We start from the raw sequence: 21,224 nt of genomic DNA on the forward strand, positions 1-21,224 counted from the left end.
GAAATGTTTAACCACATTCTGTCGTTGTTATTGTGCCATGTTTAACTACATTCTGTCGTTGTTATTGTGCCATGTTTAACTACATTCTGTCGTTGTTATTGTGCCATGTTTAACTACATTCTGTCGTTGTTATTGTGCCATGTTTAACTACATTCTGTCGTTGTTATTGTGCCATGTTTAACCACATTCTGTCGTTGTTATTGTGCCATGTTTAACCACATTCTGTCGTTGTTATTGTGCCATGTTTAACCACATTCTGTCGTTGTTATTGTGCCATGTTTAACCACATTCTGTCGTTGTTATTGTGCCATGTTTAACCACATTCTGTAGTTGTTATTGTGCCATGTTTAACCACATTCTGTAGTTGTTATTGTGCCATGTTTAACCACATTCTGTAGTTGTTATTGTGCCATGTTTAACCACATTCTGTCGTTGTTATTGTGACATTGTGAAATGTTTAACCACATTCTGTCGCTGCCGTTGTGACATTGTGAAATGTTCAACCACATTCTGTCGTTGTTGTTGCGACATTGTGAAATGTTTAACTACATTCTGTCGCTGCCGTTGTGATGCTGTGAAATGTTTAACCACATTGTCGTTGTTATTGTGACATTGTGAAATATTTAACCACATTCTGTAGTTGTTATTGTGACATTTTTAACTACATTCTGTCGTTGTTGTTGTGACATTGTGAAATATTTAACCACATTTTGTCGTTGTTGTTGTGACATTGTGAAATATTTAACCACATTCTGTCGTTGTTGTTGTGACATTGTGAAATATTTAACCACATTCTGTCGTTGTTGTTGTGACATTGTGAAATATTTAACCACATTCTGTCGTTGTTGTTGTGACATTGTGAAATGTTTAACTACATTCTGTAGTTGTTATTGTGCCATGTTTAACCACATTCTGTAGTTGTTATTGTGCCATGTTTAACCACATTCTGTAGTTGTTATTGTGACATTGTGAAATGTGTATCCTCATTCTGTTGTTGTTGTTGTGATATTGTGAAATGTTTAACCACATTCTGTCGTTGTTATTGTGCCATGTTTAACCACATTCTGTAGTTGTTATTGTGCCATGTTTAGCCTCATTCTGTCATTGTTATTGTGACATTGTGAAACGTTTTTGAAGGTTAAAACGTATTTTTTTAACCCTCATACACACGGTGGGGGTCAAAAATGGGCCCACTTGTGTTTAAATATCAAAGGTGTGACTTTCGGGCCTAAAAGTGTACCTAATTTAATCTATACTAATAACATACTATACTAATACGTTTAACATGTATTTTATGCAAATGGGGTATTACACCCTTTGTCTAATGTCGAAATTCACGTTTTCCACATTGGGGGTCATTTTTGACCCCCGTTTAAAAAACTCAATTACATTTCTGGTAAACAATCAATTAATATATTGATATGAAATTTTGTGTTCTAGAACATTCTAGAACACTATAAATGTTCTCGAGCATTCTAGAATATTCTTATCTACGTTGCATAGAGAGCCCTCAATCGATGATGAATCAGGAAAACCTGAAATAATATCATACTATAACTCCATCAACGGAGGAGTCGATACACTAGATCAAATAGTTAGATTCTTTTCCACTAAAAGAAAGACCAGAAGGTGGCCAATGGCACTATTTTATAACATTCTTGATGCTGCCGCATACAATGCTTTCCTTCTCTATCGCCAGCGCCATCCAGAATTCGCATCAAAGTACCAAAAGAGAGCAAGACGTGAATTTCTGAAGTTGCTTACTGATGAATTACTGCCTGAAGAAGATACAAATGAAGTGATCCCTCCAAAAAGACAAAGTTGCTGAAGAGAACGTTAGGAAATGGTGTCAAATATGCGCACGTGATTCAAGGAAAAACACTTCTTCAAAGTGTATCAAATGTAGTAAAATGGCTTCCAATGACCATAAAGCTACCCAGAGTGTATGCATAAATTGTATAGAATAAATATTTTGTCCAAATGTATACTTTGCTTATATGAAAATAATTTTTTTTAATATTTTTGGTGGGGGGTCAAAAATGACCCCCAGTGTGGACAACGTAATTTTTTTGAGTGTGTGTACTAGGGTTAACAAATCCTCTTTGAACAAGATCATGTTATGGATTGGAGTGTATATTTCTAACAGGATGTATCAATGATTTGGTAGAGTGAAAGTAATCAATAACATTTTATGTGTCGCAGGTTCGTGTTTCAAAGTTAAGTATTCACAAGCTAATTTGACATACGTTCAGGTTTTGTATTGATGTAAAAAGCGAATAAAATATTTCAAAATTTGTATTCTGCTGCATATCAATCGTTCGTGATCTAACGAGACATTCACGAATCATTAGCCACATTTAAACGAAACGTATTATACTTTTTTAATATTATCTTTTAAGTTCATGCCAGTTCTTGTTTTGTACACGACCTCATACATCTCAATTCCACCTGAGCTCGCGCAATATAGTTAAATGTGACGTCACTAATTTTGCTTATAGAGAGCTGAAAACTGATCATTTTTGTTGTGATTTTCAGGTTCATGGGGGTATGTGTTCACGAGGCCCAGCTGCACGCCCTTACTGAGGTACGTACGGTTTTCCTGTGTGTTTTTAAAATTATCTGTAATGTCTTAGTTTTTCATACATTGAAAACAACAACAACAGTAAGATAGGAGATATTCTTTCACCCCTTCCAAACGTACTTCCATTGGCTGTTTGTTTGTTAAAAAATTGCGGACGTTCGTTCGAATATCAGCCACTATTGTAAAACACAAAATGGCTCACCTCTGTGTTGATTTGGTACAAGTATGTTTGATTGACTGTAATTGTGTAGAGTATAGGTGGAGCTGTTATGCTAGAGCACGTGATTTTAAACTGAGGAAGAATCTACCATTAATTACATGTATTTATGTGTTGATATTTATCTTTCACTTTCTTGACTTGTAGCTCAACCTGAAAGCCATAACTCAAATTCAACAGTAATTATGTTATTTAGATAATTTTGTTTCTCTAGAAATACCGGTGTGTTGATCCGCTTGTACAACCTAAATGGTACTACTTTTCTTAGGTTATTAATGTGTTATTACTCTTGTACGACATAATGGTGGTACTATTCTTAGGATATTAATGTGTTATTACTCTTGTACGACCTAAATGACACTACTTTTCTAGGATATTAATGTGTTATTACTCTTGTACGACCTAAATGGTGCTACTTTTCTCAGGATATTAATGTGTTATTACTCTTGTACGACCTAAATGGTGCTACTTTTCTCAGGATATTAATGTGTTATTACTCTTGTACGACCTAAATGGTGGTACTTTTCTTAGGATATTAATGTTATTACTCTTGTACGACCTAAATGGTACTACTTTTCGTAGGATATTAATGTGTTATTACTCTTGTACGACCTAAATGACACTACTTTTCTCAGGATATTAATGTGTTATTACTCTTGTATGACCTAAATGGTACTACTTTTCTTAGGATATTAATGTGTTATTACTCTTGTACGACCTAAATGGTACTACTTTTCTTAGGATATTAATGTGTTATTACTCTTGTACGACCTAAATGGTACTACTTTTCTTAGGATATTAATGTGTTATTACTCTTGTACGACCTAAATGGTGCTACTTTTCTCAGGATATTAATGTGTTATTACTCTTGTACGACCTAAATGGTGCTACTTTTCTCAGGATATTAATGTGTTATTACTCTTCATAAGACATAAGTATTAAAATTATTACATTTTGAAACGCTACATCTTTAATGTAGGCTTTTAGAAATTTTCACTATAGTAATAGTGTGGTTGTAATACTATGTTTGTCATATCCATTTCCGACGATGCGTTTTGCTTAATCCAGAGCTCATCAGGCCAGCTTTTATACAACAAACATAGTACTGGTCAGAACGATATTTATGTAAGCCATTTGGTACAGTTACAGTTGTTATGGTGGGTACACCTTTTACAAGCTGGCAAAGAATGATTGTAACTAATTGTTTGTCGTGATACAGTATAATAATGTTATATGGTGTGGTCGAAACAGAGTATATAATACACTCATTCTTGAAAATCTCTAAGAGACATCATACAGAATGTATTGTTTGAAAATGTAATATGTTTAATGCTAATATTTCATGATAAGAATAAATGTATTACTGCTGGTAGGCTCGAGAGATGGTGGTGGTTCCCAAGGAGTCTTTGTGTGTAGATCTTGTTCATAGTTTCCATGGAGAGAGAGAGATCTATTGACCGTATTAAACTACGTAATGTTTATTGTTTCCATGGAGAAAGATATATATTAATCTTACTAGACTAAACACATGTTGTTTATTGTTTCTATGGATAGATACATCTATTGACCTTACTAAAGTAGGTCATGTTGTTTATTGTTTCCATGGATAGATATGTATCTGTTGACCTTACTAGAGTAGGTCATGTTATTTATTGTTTCCATGGAGAGATAGATCTATTGACCTTACTAGAGCAAGTCATTTATTGTTTCCATGGAGAAATATATCTATTGACCTTACTAGAGTAGGTCATGTTATTTATTATTTCCATGGAGAGATACATGTATTGACCTTACTAGAGTAGGTCATGTTATTTATTGTTTCCATGGAGAGATATATCTATTGACCTTACTAAAGTAGGTCATGTTATTTATTATTTCCATGGAGAGATACATGTATTGACCTTACTAGAGTAGGTCATGTTGTTTATTTTTTCCACGGAGAGAGATATATCTATTGACCTTACTAAAGTAGGTCATGTTATTTATTATTTCCACGGAGAGATACATGTATTGACCTTACTAGAGTAGGTCATGTTGTTTATTTTTTCCACGGAGAGAGATATATCTATTGACCTTACTAAAGTAGGTCATGTTATTTATTATTTCCATGGAGAGATACATGTATTGACCTTACTAGAGTAGGTCATGTTATTTATTGTTTCCATGGAGAGATATATCTATTGACCTTACTAAAGTAGGTCATGTTATTTATTTTTTCCACGGAGAGATACATGTATTGACCTTACTAGAGTAGGTCATGTTGTTTATTGTTTCCATGGAGAGATATATATCTATTGACCTTACTAAAGTAGGTCATGTTATTTTTTCCACGGAGAGATACATGTATTGACCTTACTAGAGTAGGTCATGTTGTTTATTGTTTCCATGGATAGATATGTATCTGTTGACCTTACTAGAGTAGGTCATGTTATTTATTGTTTCCATGGAGAGATAGATCTATTGACCTTACTAGAGCAAGTCATTTATTGTTTCCATGGAGAAATATATCTATTGACCTTACTAGAGTAGGTCATGTTATTTATTGTTTCCATGGAGAGATAGATCTATTGACCTTACTAGAGCAAGTCATTTATTGTTTCCATGGAGAAATATATCTATTGACCTTACTAGAGTAGGTCATGTTATTTATTATTTCCATGGAGAGATACATGTATTGACCTTACTAGAGTAGGTCATGTTATTTATTGTTTCCATGGAGAGATATATCTATTGACCTTACTATAGTAGGTCATGTTATTTATTATTTCCATGGAGAGATACATGTATTGACCTTACTAGAGTAGGTCATGTTGTTTATTTTTTCCACGGAGAGAGATATATCTATTGACCTTACTAAAGTAGGTCATGTTGTTTATTATTTCCACGGAGAGATACATGTATTGACCTTACTAGAGTAGGTCATGTTGTTTATTGTTTCCACCGAGAGAGATATATCTATTGACCTTACTAAAGTAGGTCATGTTATTTATTATTTCCACGGAGAGAGATATATCTATTGACCTTACTAGAGTAGGTCATGTTATTTATTGTTTCCATGGAGAGATATATCTATTGACCTTACTAGAGTAGGTCATGTTGTTTATTGTTTCCATGGAGAGATATATCTATTGACCTTACTAGAGTAGGTCATGTTGTTTATTATTTCCACGGAGAGAGATATATCTATTGACCTTACTAAAGTAGGTCATGTTATTTATTATTTCCATGGAGAGATACATGTATTGACCTTACTAGAGTAGGTCATGTTATTTATTATTTCCACCGAGAGAGATATATCTATTGACCTTACTAAAGTAGGTCATGTTGTTTATTATTTCCACGGAGAGATACATGTATTGACCTTACTAGAGTAGGTCATGTTATTTATTGTTTCCACGGAGAGAGATACATGTATTGACCTTACTAGAGTAGGTCATGTTATTTATTGTTTCCATGGAGAGATACATGTATTGACCTTACTAGAGTAGGTCATGTTATTTATTATTTCCACGGAGAGAGATATCCATTGACCTTACCCATACTTTTGAAAGGTAGACTGGATAATGCTACTGCCCTGTGAGAGTCAGAATATTGAAATTTGTTTGCATAACGTGTGGTTATATTTTACATAATGATTGAAGTGCCATTTCGAACGTATACATATGTTACTGAATAGAATCCTTTTTTTTATAACCTTTCTTGGGCGCCTGTTTACCGTGTCGGATTATGATCAATGTGATTAAGGTTAGCCTGAAGTTATAGAAATCTCGCGTCTTGTTACATCTCTGTTCCAACACAGAATCACTCTGGATTCCTTTTGTTAACATTTCAAGGTTGGGTAATCTTGGAGCAGGTTAACGCACGCTTCTGTTTATAACCAAGCTATCATCATTGTTATAGCTGGTGTTGCAGTCAGCAATGTGTTGTTGTTTTCTTCAGGCGTTTGATAGTTAATAGACCGTTTCCTTGAAAACTATTTAATTATTTGCAGATTAATGAAAAACACATTATAAAGCAAAAGTGGAAGCAAAAACAGTAACATTGTGAACTGCTGAAGTTGTTATTATAATTATCAGCGATACGCTGACAGTAATTTCATGAACTAACGTCATTGAACAAATGTGCCGACTGGAGCTTATAATTTGATATTCACGGATATGAACATAAAAGAGCAAACAAAAAACTTCAGTTTTGAGTCTAGTCCAAGGCCCACGCGTCTTGTTTTACGGCTAGGTTTAAGAAACCTACACGTACTTGACTAAATATAACGATCTGAAGAAGTCGCCATTGTTGTTTCTTATTGTCTACAAAATTCAGTATAGAAATTCATGAAACAACATTGTGTTTCATTATTGTATTTTTATACAATCTAATAGAAGTTCGAAACAGTAATTGTAGCTCATTATTGTATCTTTATACAATCCAGTACAAGCGCATGAAACAGTAATTGTAGTTCATTATTGTATCTTTACAATGTTTGTTGTTGTTTATTTCTTCACAAGTATATGTGCCATGCGAATGACAATTCTAAAATCGTTTTCTGTTAAAGTTCTCACTTATAATTCGATGTGAAAGTGATTTTCAGGTAGTAAACACGTGACAGTAGTAATTGCATTAGGAGACATCTTTTAGTATGCTGGCTGGTTGAAGAGAATTGCGGGTGTATAAGTGGCCAAGAACCTGACTTGATGTTTGATATTTTACTTGTTGCCATATCGTTCATCATCAGTCACACCTTCGTGTGATGGCGTGAGATTTTCTTAGTATTATATGTCATGTTTGCATGTGAAGAACTGCTTATCTGAGTGGTGCTGTGGTTATCACTTGGATTAGAGTTCCACGGAGGAAATAGACTTCTGTTCTTGGAACATTCACCGACATTTTTACACGCACTTTGATTGTTGTTACCCACAGTTCTTTGCTTGTTTTTCTGCCATTATTATTCCATGATTTTTTTAAGGTTGTATCATAGTCTCTAAGATGATTATCCATAGTCCTTACAACAGTCCTATTTGTTATGGGGAGAAATTCACTATAAACACTTTTATTTATTTAAAGCCCAGAGATATAAATTTTGAGTGGATTGTTTTTTGTTTGACTTAATAACAACCCGACCACTAATGTGGTCATCATCAGGTAATAGGGTTTATGGTGGGAAATACTACGCGAGAGAATTTTATTCCAGTTTAGAAAACGTGCAGGGCGACACCTGTGTTTTGATTTAAATGAGAGTTTGGTTCATTTATAATTAATGCTTCATTTATTTTTCTTCTATTAAAGTTGTTTTCATTGTATAATATTTAAAAGTTGTTGATGTTACTTGTATGTTGATTTGTTGTGCTGTGTTCGTAAGTATGTGATAGTGGATTGTTATGTTCTCTAGTCCTTATGTTCAGGTTACGTCCTGTTCCGCTTAAGTAAGTGTTATCACATCGATATATGTAGATACTGCTGTCGTCGATATTGTCAGAATAAACCTTCTTAAGATGAAATTTAATTTTAGTGTTCGGTTTTTGAATACAAGTAACTTTACTGTTTGTATTATGTGTGTTTCGAAATGTTTATGATGTTTCTGGTTATACAGCTGTGATGTGGTAAGATACCTATTAGTGTGTCCGAATTTCTGTATCTTGTATCCTTTATGGAGTTTATGTCGTTTTCTGTTTCTTTGTTTCTGTTATTAAGTTTGTTTCATATACTTGGTTAAGGTGCTGGTGACAGTGTGTTTAGGGAAGTGACATTTGTTAATTAATATGTCAGATATTGATTCTAGTTTATGTTGCGGATTATTACATATTCTTGTAAACACGTGATAACATCTTGATATTTTGTTGAAGGGGCGTGGTCTCACATTATACAGTTGTATCATTATCAGGTTTGTGAAAGATTTTCATGTTAAAATTGTGGGAGTTTCTTTCTATTGTCATGTTCATGTAATTTAAAACCTCGTTTTTTATGAGTGAATTTAGTGTTAGAAGGAACTTTGTCTTCCATTTCACAAAATACGTCGTTGACGTATCTGAACCAGTGTGTAGAGCTGTGTTATAATAGCCGGACTACTTTGTAGATGAACAGTTCACATAATCCAGATGATAGAGGGCTGCTTAGGCAGTCTATTTGTACACAAGTTTTAGCGTTACAGGTGAAATTTATTTTTAGTGCAAAGTGGAACAAGTCTTTCAGAATTCCTCTTGAGAAGGATTTCTGTACGCGGTGAGGGGACCTCCCAGTCAAGGTTTTGTGTTTTTGGTTTACCTCCTTTGGGATGAGAACACCCACCCACATGTTTGCTGCGCGTAACGATATGAAGGAGAGGAGATGATCCTGGTGATTTAAGAGGTGTGTGGGGTGCTGCAACACCCCACTTTGGCCTTTAATTTCTGTAGACGGTGGCTCCTCAGGGTGCATCCTGTTTAGCTAGGATTAACTGACTACCAGCGTTGGGCGTTCTCAACAGGCGTTTTGGATGTTATATATGATTCTGGTGTAGTGGTCACGAAGCCCTAGCGTTGCTGCATTGTCCTTGTTTGGCAGTGCAGTGCGTCCTCTCGTTGGACTCCGTGGTAGGTGGGTCCGGTGGGCACAGAATCATTATTTATTATGGATTCCCAATTTTCCAAAAAATAAAATACAAAAAATAGCTTATAGGTAAACGACCATGCATAGATGACTCTGTTACACAATTACCATCAAAGTCAGATCCTATACCTCGTTTTTAAATTCTTCGTTTTTTATATGACACGTTGTTAGGGCAAATGTCTTCCTTTTTCATTGAGAAGGGATAGTGAGGCTTGTTGGCTCTCCCAAATCAGTCAGAAAGTTGTACTCTAGAGATATCTACACCTACACTTAGTGAATTACTTCTGATGTCGAAAATCATTGGGTATATATATAAGGCCACTCCACATGCTACTTTGAATTCCTCCCGAAGAGTGATCGTTGAGAAAGATTTAAAAACCCTCATCGAGTCAGAGGTTCTCGCTGGTTTCTCCAACCAAAACGTTTCTGCTGTATGCGGTATCTTTACTAGCAAGGATTGAATTATGTTTTGACAGAAGTCTTAATTTTGACTTTCACATCGCCAAGTCCATCTTCTTCTGTCAAGGAAGTTAATCTGAACTGTAGAGGCCAGCCATGCATTTATAAACCTCTCAGATGTTTCCAGTGTCATCAGTTTTGAACACTCAAAGGCATCTTGTCGTGTTTCTTTGACGCATACTCGTTGTGGTGACAAAGATCATGCCCCCTACTAGTATCAACTGAACCATCACTGCGTCATTTGTGGTGGTTGCCACCACTCTTACAATCGACTTTGCTATAAGTGGGTGAAGAGTAAAAGGTACAAGATTTACATACTGACCATAACGTTTTATTCTCCAATGTTCGGAAGTTATTGTTCCCACCTACACCTCAGATATATGCTGCTGCACCACGTTCCACTACTATAATGGGAGTGCAGACAGATTTTTCTCTACTTCCAACAGAGTTATTCTGAAACCTTGTGAAGAGTATTTTGCTGTTTATAGATAAACGAGTTGGCAAGACCACATCTAATCCAATTTCTGCCCCATCATTCCTTCCAGTGACTGCCCAGGTCAACTTCCTTTGTCCTTGGCTTCTGGTATCTGTTCGGGTCCATCTTCTTTGGCCTCGAGATGCATAATGATTATTCGATAACGCCTCCAGTCGCAGGGATCTACGTTTAATGACAGAAATCTGCCCACTTGATCCAGGGCAGGATTCATTGAAGTCAACAGATTACTTCTAATAAAGAAAGTCAGTGTAGTCGTAAATAGAAGGGTTCTCCGACCAATTCTCCTCCAACCAATTAAAAATGGTTACATTAATGCAGTGAAACTGTCGAGTTTTCCATTCTAATCTGGATGGCATTAAAACCTTGATCAATTTCTGTCATCCTGTGTGTCTTTCCTTACAGGAAACATTCCTGAAACCTGCTGATACAGTCACTTTTTGCAGTTTTCTTTATATTAGAATTATAGGTTGTGTAATGGACGAGTGCATGGAGGGCTGGCACTGCTGGTCGACCTGAATGTGTCCACCTTGTTTCTGCTATCGATGCTCCATTGGAGATCATAACGTTTGTGTTTTCTTAGGTTGTACCATCAGTGTTTCTTCTGTTTACCTGTATCGTGTGGAGACGTACGATCAGTCAGACCTCAATGCTCTCGTAAAATAGTTTCTCACTTTTCCATATTGGGTGACTTTAATTGATACAATCCGCTCTGGGGTGATGCTGATTTTGATGAGAGAGACGGGTTGTTCTCAGAACACGATCTGTCTCTCTTAAATACTGGTTCGTTTACATATATTCATGTATCTACTAAAACTTTTGCTGCTATTGATCTATCCATCTTTTTCCCTTTACTTTTCACTCGTTCTTTTGGTTTTTGTTTTTTTGGGGTGTGTGTGATTGTAACCCACGAGGCAGTGAATATCTATAGTTCTCAGGGAAATTGGCCATGGTCGAGGTCACCCATCCCAAGTGCTACGCTGAAAGTTGGATCCAGCTGAATGGCATTCTTTCACCTCTCTCTCGGAACTGATCCTGCTGTTGATAGTCTGCCATCTATTGATAACTGTGTGTAAACAGTAATTGATTGCATCGTTCAAGCTGATGTTTATTCTATACCTAAACCTTGACACACTTCCCATGTTATCTTCGTCCATTGTGGTCTCAAGCCTGCCAGCAGATAAAAAAGGTCCATTTCTGAGCCTGTGAATGGGTATCCCACTCTTTCTAACCGCATCACTTTCCAGCAGACTTGTGCCCATTCTTAGCAGGTCAGATAAAAGAGCCTAAAGGAATCTTGGATTAAGTTTATGACTAGCTAGCATCTTTTCTACTACCAGTTCCAAAATAATATGGGACAAGATTTGGAAAGTCGGTGGATGGTATGCTTCCCATCTTCTATTTATCTTGCTCTCCAATGACCAGGGAATTACTAATGTATAGAGCATTGCCGATACTTTAATTGAGATCTCTGCTTATCTTTCCACCTGTTTTGTTTTTCTCCCCTGCTTTCTTGGCCATCAAATCTTGGGCAGAGCAGTTACCTCTTTCCTTTTGGGCCAATAATCTCTATGGCTGTAGTTTGCCCTTTACACTGATGAAATTCTAACTCACTCTGCTAGGTCTGGCAATAGATTGGTTAGATCTGATGATATTCACTATGAGATGCTGCACCATCTCTCTTTTGCCTCTCTTGCTCTTCTTGTTGTTTTAAACCAACTCTGGCAAGAAATCGTTTTTGCTGATGCTTGGTGCAAAGCTATTGTTTTAGTTTTTTCTAAGCCTAGGAAGGATCCCACTATTCCTTCTAATTATTGTCCCGTTTTTCCTTGACTTGCTGTTTCTTTAAGGTCGTGAAGAGGATGATCAATGCATGTCTTATTTGGTTCTTTGAAACAATCTCCTCTCGCTCACCTGGTGCAGATTGTGTTGACAGGCTTTACTGTCGACCACCTGATTTGACGTTGCACACTGATCAGGAAAGTATTCCTCAAGAGAGAACATTTTGTTTCTGTCTTTTTTGATCTAGAGAAAGCCGTATGACTACATGGAGGTAAGGAATTTTGCGGAACCTCTATTCATATGGTTTTGACTCTTTTCTGTTCTTTCACACAGGGACTTTGAGTCTATCTGGAGTGTGTCTTGAGCGTCACACTTTTCAGTATTGATATCAATGCTTTCACAATACAACTTCCTCCTAATGTTGCAAATGGGCTCTATGTTGATGACTTTCACATCTCATGTCGGTTATCGAGTATGAGGTTTATCGAGAGGCAGCTCCAGACTGTTCTCAATTGCTTGTTGAAGTGGACCACAACAAACAGTGTTACCTCTTTTTTTTTTCAAAACCGTGTGCATGCATTTTTGCCACCAGTGGGGTCTACACCAAGCTTCGTCTTGGTGATGTTGTTCTTCCTATGGCCCCCGAGGCAAAGTTCTTGGGGGTTATCTTTGACTGTATCTTTTCATTCCTCTCATAAAACAAATGTGCATCAAATGTACTGGGGCATGGAACATCCTCTGTGTTCTCTCTTCAGTCTCTCAGGGAGTAGACCAACGTTCTATGCTCAAAGATCTATCATGTCCTCATTTAATCCAGCCTAGGTCTCTGGTCAATGGTTCTTCCAGGGCCTAAACCTTGAAGATGCTGGATTACATTCACCATCTGGGCTTTGGCTCTGCATATGGACTTTCTGCACTTTTTCAGTTCAGAGTTTGTACACTGAGTCCCATGAACCTCCTTTTAACCTCTATCATTTGCAACTTTATTTGCAGTATGCTTCTAAACCTCAATCCTTACCACAGCATCCCCCCTGAGGTTATGTCTTTTTTCCTAATTGGGCTGTGCTCTTTTGAAATAAAATGTCTCTCATTCTTTCTTCCGGCCTTCATATCCAGTTGCAGCTGGTTGAAGTTAGTCTGCCATTGAATGATATTGCTATCTCCACTAATCAGTCCATTTCATCATGGCTTATTACCTTTCTCAGATGTAACCTTTTCTGTAGTCATCCGAGGAAGGCGAATACTCCAGGTTGGAAGTACCGTCTTCTCCTTGGTGAACATTTTTTTTGGAATTTTCAAGAATTAGAAGTGTGTAAAATAATAGTTTCACAACCACACTATGTTCATCATAGCTATTGCCAACGACGCGTTTTGCTCAAACCAGAATTCATCAGGCTGGCTAAGACCCAAGAAATGCAGTAGGTATAGTTGTTTGTAATCATACTTGGCTATCTTAAATAACACGTTCACGCCATAACGATTGCTATGCTATAATTCCCCTTAAGATGATTTTGATTGGTAGCATTTATGTGTGTTGTTTAATAAATATTGCATGCTCTACATTTTATGGTTGTGTTAAATGGTGACTGTCAGTGTCAGATCAAACGTTCAGTTGATTTAGCCCATTATGTTGGTAATTAGTGATTACAGCCAATCAGTATTGAAATTTTATTAACAATTTAACTTATTTCTGGTGAACCATCCCACATTTCGGTCAAGTCTCGTAAGAAGGATCTTACGTCACGTCTGTGGAAGGGCGTGGATGAGTGAACGTTAGACCCAATAAAGGAAGAATACAACGTATAAAACAGCCAGTGATAATGATTAGCTTGATTACGTCAGTTTTTTTAGATTTACAGTCTTGAAGAAGTATCTCTTAACTGAGTATTTCCGTGAAATTTAACTACTAACTTACTTCCTAATAGTTTGTAATAACTAATTAATCGTGTTTTGTAGCAAAGCAAAACGTTTTATTAAATTCGTAGAGTGAGAAGACTACATGTAGAGTTCACAAGTAGTCACAATATTGAAGAAATCTCACACAACAAGGTTATGTCACGTGTCTGTTTTCCAACGTTTCTTATAGATATGAGGGCCAGTCGACATGTTGAAAACATCTCTCTCTGTTCAGAGAAGAACTGTTAGTTTGTACACAAGCTATATCATTTAGTTTTGAAAACCAGATAGGAAAATTGTGTGCGTTTGCACTTTCTTATAGCAAAGCCACATTAGGCTACCTGCTACGTCCACCGAGGAGAATCGAACCCCTGATTTTAGCATTGTAAATCCGAAGACTTACCGCTGTTCCACCGGCGGACTGATAGGAAAATTTTGTTTCTTCCAGTCGACGTTAGATGGCGAGCACAATGTTATATTATGTCATCTGAAGATATAAGGAAGAAATGCAGGGTTTGAAGTAATAAATTAAATCAAGTGTGTATTTATTTGCATAATTTGTTTCACACGTAATTTACTTTACAACTGTGTTATTGCATGTTAAAAATAATATTACAATTACATTAATACTTTCACTAGCCCTTCTTCGCAGCCTGAGTATTTGTTGATGCTTTAAGTGCTTCTTGATTGACTAACATAGTAGATTCCTCCAATCCTGGGCCAAAATAAAAGGAATTCTTGGTGATCCAGTTGTTGAACAACCAGCATACAAGTGACAATGTGAAAAACAAAGTGTTTTAAGATATAACCCTCTCACTTTTGAGGATCTGACCTCGTACTTTGTTTGCAACTTTTCCTGGCAAAATTATGGATGTTTAACAATTTTTAATGAAATAACTCGTATTTGTTTTAACATGTTAATAGAAAGAAATATCAGGAATAAAAACTGGTCTAAGACTGTGGAGCTATCAGCTAAACAAACGTTAAAAACTGGTCCAAGACTGTGCAGCTATCAGCTAAACAAACGTTAAAAACTGGTCTAAGACTGTGGAGCCATCAGCTAAACAAACGTTAACAACTGGTCTAAGACTGTGGAGCTATCAACTAAACAAACGTTAAAAACTGGTCTAAGACTGTGGAGCCATCAGCTAAACAAACGTTAATAACTGGTCTAAGACTGTGGAGCCATCAGCTAAACAAACGTTAATAACTGATCTAAGACTGTGGAGCCATCAGCTAAACAAACGTTTAAAACTGGTCCAAGACTGTGGAGCCATCAGCTAAACAAACGTTTAAAACTGGTCCAAGACTGTGGAGCCATCAGCTAAACAAACGTTTAAAACTGGTCCAAGACTGTGGAGCCATCAGCTAAACAAACGTTTAAAACTGGTCCAAAACTGTGGAGCCATCAGCTAAACAAACTTATATTTACTGTGGGTGTGACCCGGGCATTTCTTTAAAGGAAGTGTTCTTGCTGGTACTAAACAACACAGGTATTGGAGTTGTGTCAGTGTTATAATATTTCAGTCAGTGACACAATTGTGATGCCCCTGGTCACGTTTGACTCGCGTTGCTGCCACCTGACGAAAATGTATGTTTGAAAGAAGAATGAAGTTATGCAGGCAATATAACTTTACTTTTGGATATACAATCAGCAGTACAGGGATAATTTTACATGAATATTTCGAACCTTTAAATGTGCCTTCTGATGACATCAGGTCACTTATAACTTTTTGTGGATCATTTTGACCAGAACAATTTTGCACCAATCAAAAACTACCTGTTACCAATTTCTCAAGTTTCTCTTCCAGTGTTAAAAAACAACATAACTCAATAGTATTACTTACCAGTGAATATTGTATACAGTAAACTAATACTGCAAAAGGAAGGTTTGGAGATCCATCACTTCAGTCATTAATTACTAAGAGTTATCCCTTGAGTTACCTCCAAACTCCTATATTTTCTTATGTCATTACAGTCGCACACCACTAGGAGATGCCAGAAGCGTTGAGAATCGAGACCTGTTGATATTCGTTATGATTGTTTTATTATGTCCAATCAGAAACTAAAACTATCGTTGGTTTTAAGGTCACGCATAAGAATTAGGTATTGGTCCTTGCATGTGGTACTTAGAAATGGATATTGGTCCATCTCTGTCATGCTCAGAGCACTGTTTTAGAGTTGTCTCAGACAAACGAAAAATGATAATATAACCCTAACCATTCAGATAATTTTTAATACTGTGTTACTGTTAAATGCAATTACTGGCGTCACTACTTGATGGCCCTAGTCATGTTTCAGTAGGCGATATATGTCAGTAATTATAAAACACAAAATCAACACAACTATTTACACCTTTTAGAATAAGGTTTATTACCATTTTAAATCGTGCTTACCTGGGTAATACTAACCAGTTAGAAGACTACTGTTTGATAACTATATTAATCTACAGTTTAATAACTGCATTAAACTATAATGATAACTATTAAAATACTGTTTAATAACTACATTAAACTATAATATGATAACTATTAAAATACTGTTTAATAACTACATTAAACTATAATATGATAACTATTAAAATACTGTTTAATAACTACATTAAACTATAATATGATAACTATTAAAATACTGTTTAATAACTACATTAAACTATAATATGATAACTATTAAAATACTGTTTAATAACTACATTAAACTATAATATGATAACTATTAAAATACTGTTTAAGAACTACATTAAACTATAATATGATAACTATTAAAATACTGTTTAAGAACTACATTAAACTATAATATGATAACTATTAAAATACTGTAAGAACTACATTAAACTATAATATGATAACTATTAAAATACTGTTTAATAACTACATTAAACTATAATATGATAACTATTAAAATACTGTTTAATAACTACATTAAACTATAATATGATAACTATTAAAATACTGTTTAATAACTACATTAAACTATAATATGATAACTATTAAAATACTGTTTAATAACTACATTAAACTATAATATGATAACTATTAAAATACTGTTTAATAACTACATTAAACTATAATATGATAACTATTAAAATACTGTTTAATAACTACATTAAACTATAATATGATAACTATTAAAATACTGTTTAAGAACTAACTATAATATGATAACTATTAAACTGTAAGAACTACATTAAACTATAATATGATAACTATTAAAATACTGTTTAATAACTACATTAAACTATAATATGATAACTATTAAAATACTGTTTAATAACTACATTAAACTATAATATGATAACTATTAAAATACTGTTTAATAACTACATTAAACTATAATATGATAACTATTAAAATACTGTTTAATAACTACATTAAACTATAATATGATAACTATTAAAATACTGTTTAATAACTACATTAAACTATAATATGATAACTATTAAAATACTGTTTAATAACTACATTAAACTATAATATGATAACTATTAAAATACTGTTTAATAACTACATTAAACTATAATATGATAACTATTAAAATAACTACATTAAACTATAATATGATAACTATTAAAATACTGTTTAATAACTACATTAAACTATAATATGATAACTATTAAAATACTGTTTAATAACTACATTAAACTATAATATGATAACTATTAAAATACTGTTTAATAACTACATTAAACTATAATATGATAACTATTAAAATACTGTTTAATAACTACATTAAACTATAATATGATAACTATTAAAATACTGTTTAATAACTACATTAAACTATAATATGATAACTATTAAAATACTGTTTAATAACTACATTAAACTATAATATGATAACTATTAAAATACTGTTTAATAACTACATTAAACTATAATATGATAACTATTAAAATACTGTTTAATAACTACATTAAACTATAATATGATAACTATTAAAATACTGTTTAAATAACTATTATTAAACTATAATATGATAACTATTAAAATACTGTTTAATAACTACATTAAACTATAATATGATAACTATTAAAATACTGTTTAATAACTACATTAAACTATAATATGATAACTATTAAAATACTGTTTAATAACTACATTAAACTATAATATGATAACTATTAAAATACTGTTTAATAACTACATTAAACTATAATATGATAACTATTAAAATACTGTTTAATAACTATATTAAACTATAATATAATAACTATTAAAATACTGTTTAATAACTACATTAAACTATAATATGATAACTATTAAAATACTGTTTAATAACTACATTAAACTATAATATGATAACTATTAAAATACTGTTTAATAACTACATTAAACTATAATATGATAACTATTAAAATACTGTTTAATAACTACATTAAACTATAATATGATAACTATTAAAATACTGTTTAATAACTACATTAAACTATAATATGATAACTATTAAAATACTGTTTAATAACTACATTAAACTATAATATGATAACTATTAAAATACTGTTTAATAACTACATTAAACTATAATATGATAACTATTAAAATACTGTTTAATAACTACATTAAACTATAATATGATAACTATTAAAATACTGTTTAATAACTACATTAAACTATAATATGATAACTATTAAAATACTGTTTAATAACTACATTAAACTATAATATGATAACTATTAAAATACTGTTTAATAACTACATTAAACTATAATATGATAACTATTAAAATACTGTTTAATAACTACATTAAACTATAATATGATAACTATTAAAATACTGTTTAATAACTACATTAAACTATAATATGATAACTATTAAAATACTGTTTAATAACTACATTAAACTATAATATGATAACTATTAAAATACTGTTTAAGAACTACATTAAACTATAATATGATAACTATTAAAATACTGTTTAATAACTATGATTAAACTATAATATGATAACTATTAAAATACTGTTTAATAACTACATTAAACTATAATATGATAACTATTAAAATACTGTTTAATAACTATATTAAACTGTAATATGATAACTATTAAAATACTGTTTAATAACTATATTAAACTGTAATATGATAACTATTAAAATACTGTTTAATAACTATATTAAACTGTAATATGATAACTATTAAAATACTGTTTAATAACTACATTAAACTGTAATATGATAACTATTAAAATACTGTTTATAACTATTAAACTATAATATGATATCTATTAAAATAAATAACTATATTAAACTGTAATATGAATAACTATTAAAATACTGTAATATGATAACTATTAAAATACTGTTTAATAACTACATTAAACTATAATATGATAACTATTAAAATACTGTTTAATAACTACATTAAACTATAATATGATAACTATTAAAATACTGTTTAATAACTACATTAAACTGTAATATGATAACTATTAAAATACTGTTTAATAACTACATTAAACTGTAATATGATAACTATTAAAATACTGTTTAATAACTATATTAAACTGTAATATGATAACTATTAAAATACTGTTTAATAACTAAATTAAACTGTAATATGATAACTATTAAAATACTGTTTAATAACTAAATTAAACTGTAATATGATAACTATTAAAATACTGTTTAATAACTACATTAAACTGTAATATGATAACTATTAAAATACTGTTTAATAACTACATTAAACTGTAATATGATAACTATTAAAATACTGTTTAATAACTACATTAAACTGTAATATGATAACTATTAAAATACTGTTTAATAACTATATTAAACTGTAATATGATAACTATTAAAATACTGTTTAATAACTAAATTAAACTATAATATGATAACTATTAAAATACTGTTTAATAACTAAATTAAACTATAATATGATAACTATTAAAATACTGTTTAATAACTATATTAAACTGTAATATGATAACTATTAAAATACTGTTTAATAACTATATTAAACTATAGTTATTAAAATACTGTTTAATAACTATATTAAACTATAGTATGATAATTATTAAAATACTGTTTAATAACTACATTAAACTATAATATGATAACTATTAAAATACTGTTTAATAACTACATTAAACTATAATATGATAACTATTAAAATACTGTTTAATAACTACATTAAACTATAATATGATAACTATTAAAATACTGTTTAATAACTACATTAAACTATAATATGATAACTATTAAAATACTGTTTAATAACTACATTAAACTGTAATATGATAACTATTAAAATACTGTTTAATAACTACATTAAACTGTAATATGATAACTATTAAAATACTGTTTAATAACTACATTAAACTGTAATATTATAACTATTAAAATACTGTTTAATAACTATATTAAACTATAATATGATAACTATTAAAATACTGTTTAATAACTATATTAAACTGTAATATGATAACTATTAAAATACTGTTTAATAACTATATTAAACTGTAATATTATAACTATTAAAATACTGTTTAATAACTATATTAAACTGTAATATTATAACTATTAAAATACTGTTTAATAACTATATTAAACTGTAATATGATAACTATTAAAATACTGTTTAATAACTATATTAAACTGCAATATGATAACTATTAAAATACTGTTTAATAACTATATTAAACTGCAATATGATAACTATTAAAATACTGTTTAATAACTATATTAAACTGCAATATGATAACTATTAAAATACTGTTTAATAACTATATTAAACTGCAATATGATAACTATTAAAATACTGTTTAATAACTGTATTAAACTGCAATATGATAACTATTAAAATACTGTTTAAATGCTGTATTAAACTGCAATATGATAACTATTAAAATACTGTTTCATAACTATGTTAACTTACAGTTTGATAACTTTATTAAACTAGAATTTCGTGTAGTGTAATTTTGAAGCTGTTACTAGTGATGTATAGTCTAGTTTTTGGAATGTTAAGAAGTTACTTCCACTTTAGTGATATCTGTTTTCATTTTCAACGAATCTGTGCAACCGAAGTCGCATATAAACATACCATCTTGTAGTTTTGCTATTATGCAATAGTTTTATAAATAGAGGGCGTAATCCAAGTATGTTCGAAAGTGTTGACGCCAGTGCACGAGGTGTCATAACCCAGGGAAGTAGGACCACATCCTGAGTTTGGCCCTCGCTACTCACTCAATTGGTTTTTCAGATGAATTGAAGTACTT

General features: G+C 32.1%; 1 protein-coding gene across 1 annotated transcript in view; it reads left to right on the plus strand.

The window, feature by feature from the left end:
- The window catches only part of LOC143248580 (dual specificity testis-specific protein kinase 2-like), an 88,320-nt gene that overhangs the window by 42,341 nt on the left and 24,755 nt on the right, over positions 1-21,224 (plus strand). Inside the window, exon 4 of the mRNA XM_076497047.1 lies at positions 2,536-2,584. Within this exon, the coding sequence (XP_076353162.1) occupies positions 2,536-2,584 (49 nt within the window). The remainder of the gene's footprint in view (positions 1-2,535; positions 2,585-21,224) is intronic.

The sequence above is a fragment of the Tachypleus tridentatus genome, chromosome 4 (genome assembly GCF_004210375.1).
Source record: "Tachypleus tridentatus isolate NWPU-2018 chromosome 4, ASM421037v1, whole genome shotgun sequence".
Lineage (NCBI taxonomy): Eukaryota > Metazoa > Arthropoda > Merostomata > Xiphosura > Limulidae > Tachypleus > Tachypleus tridentatus.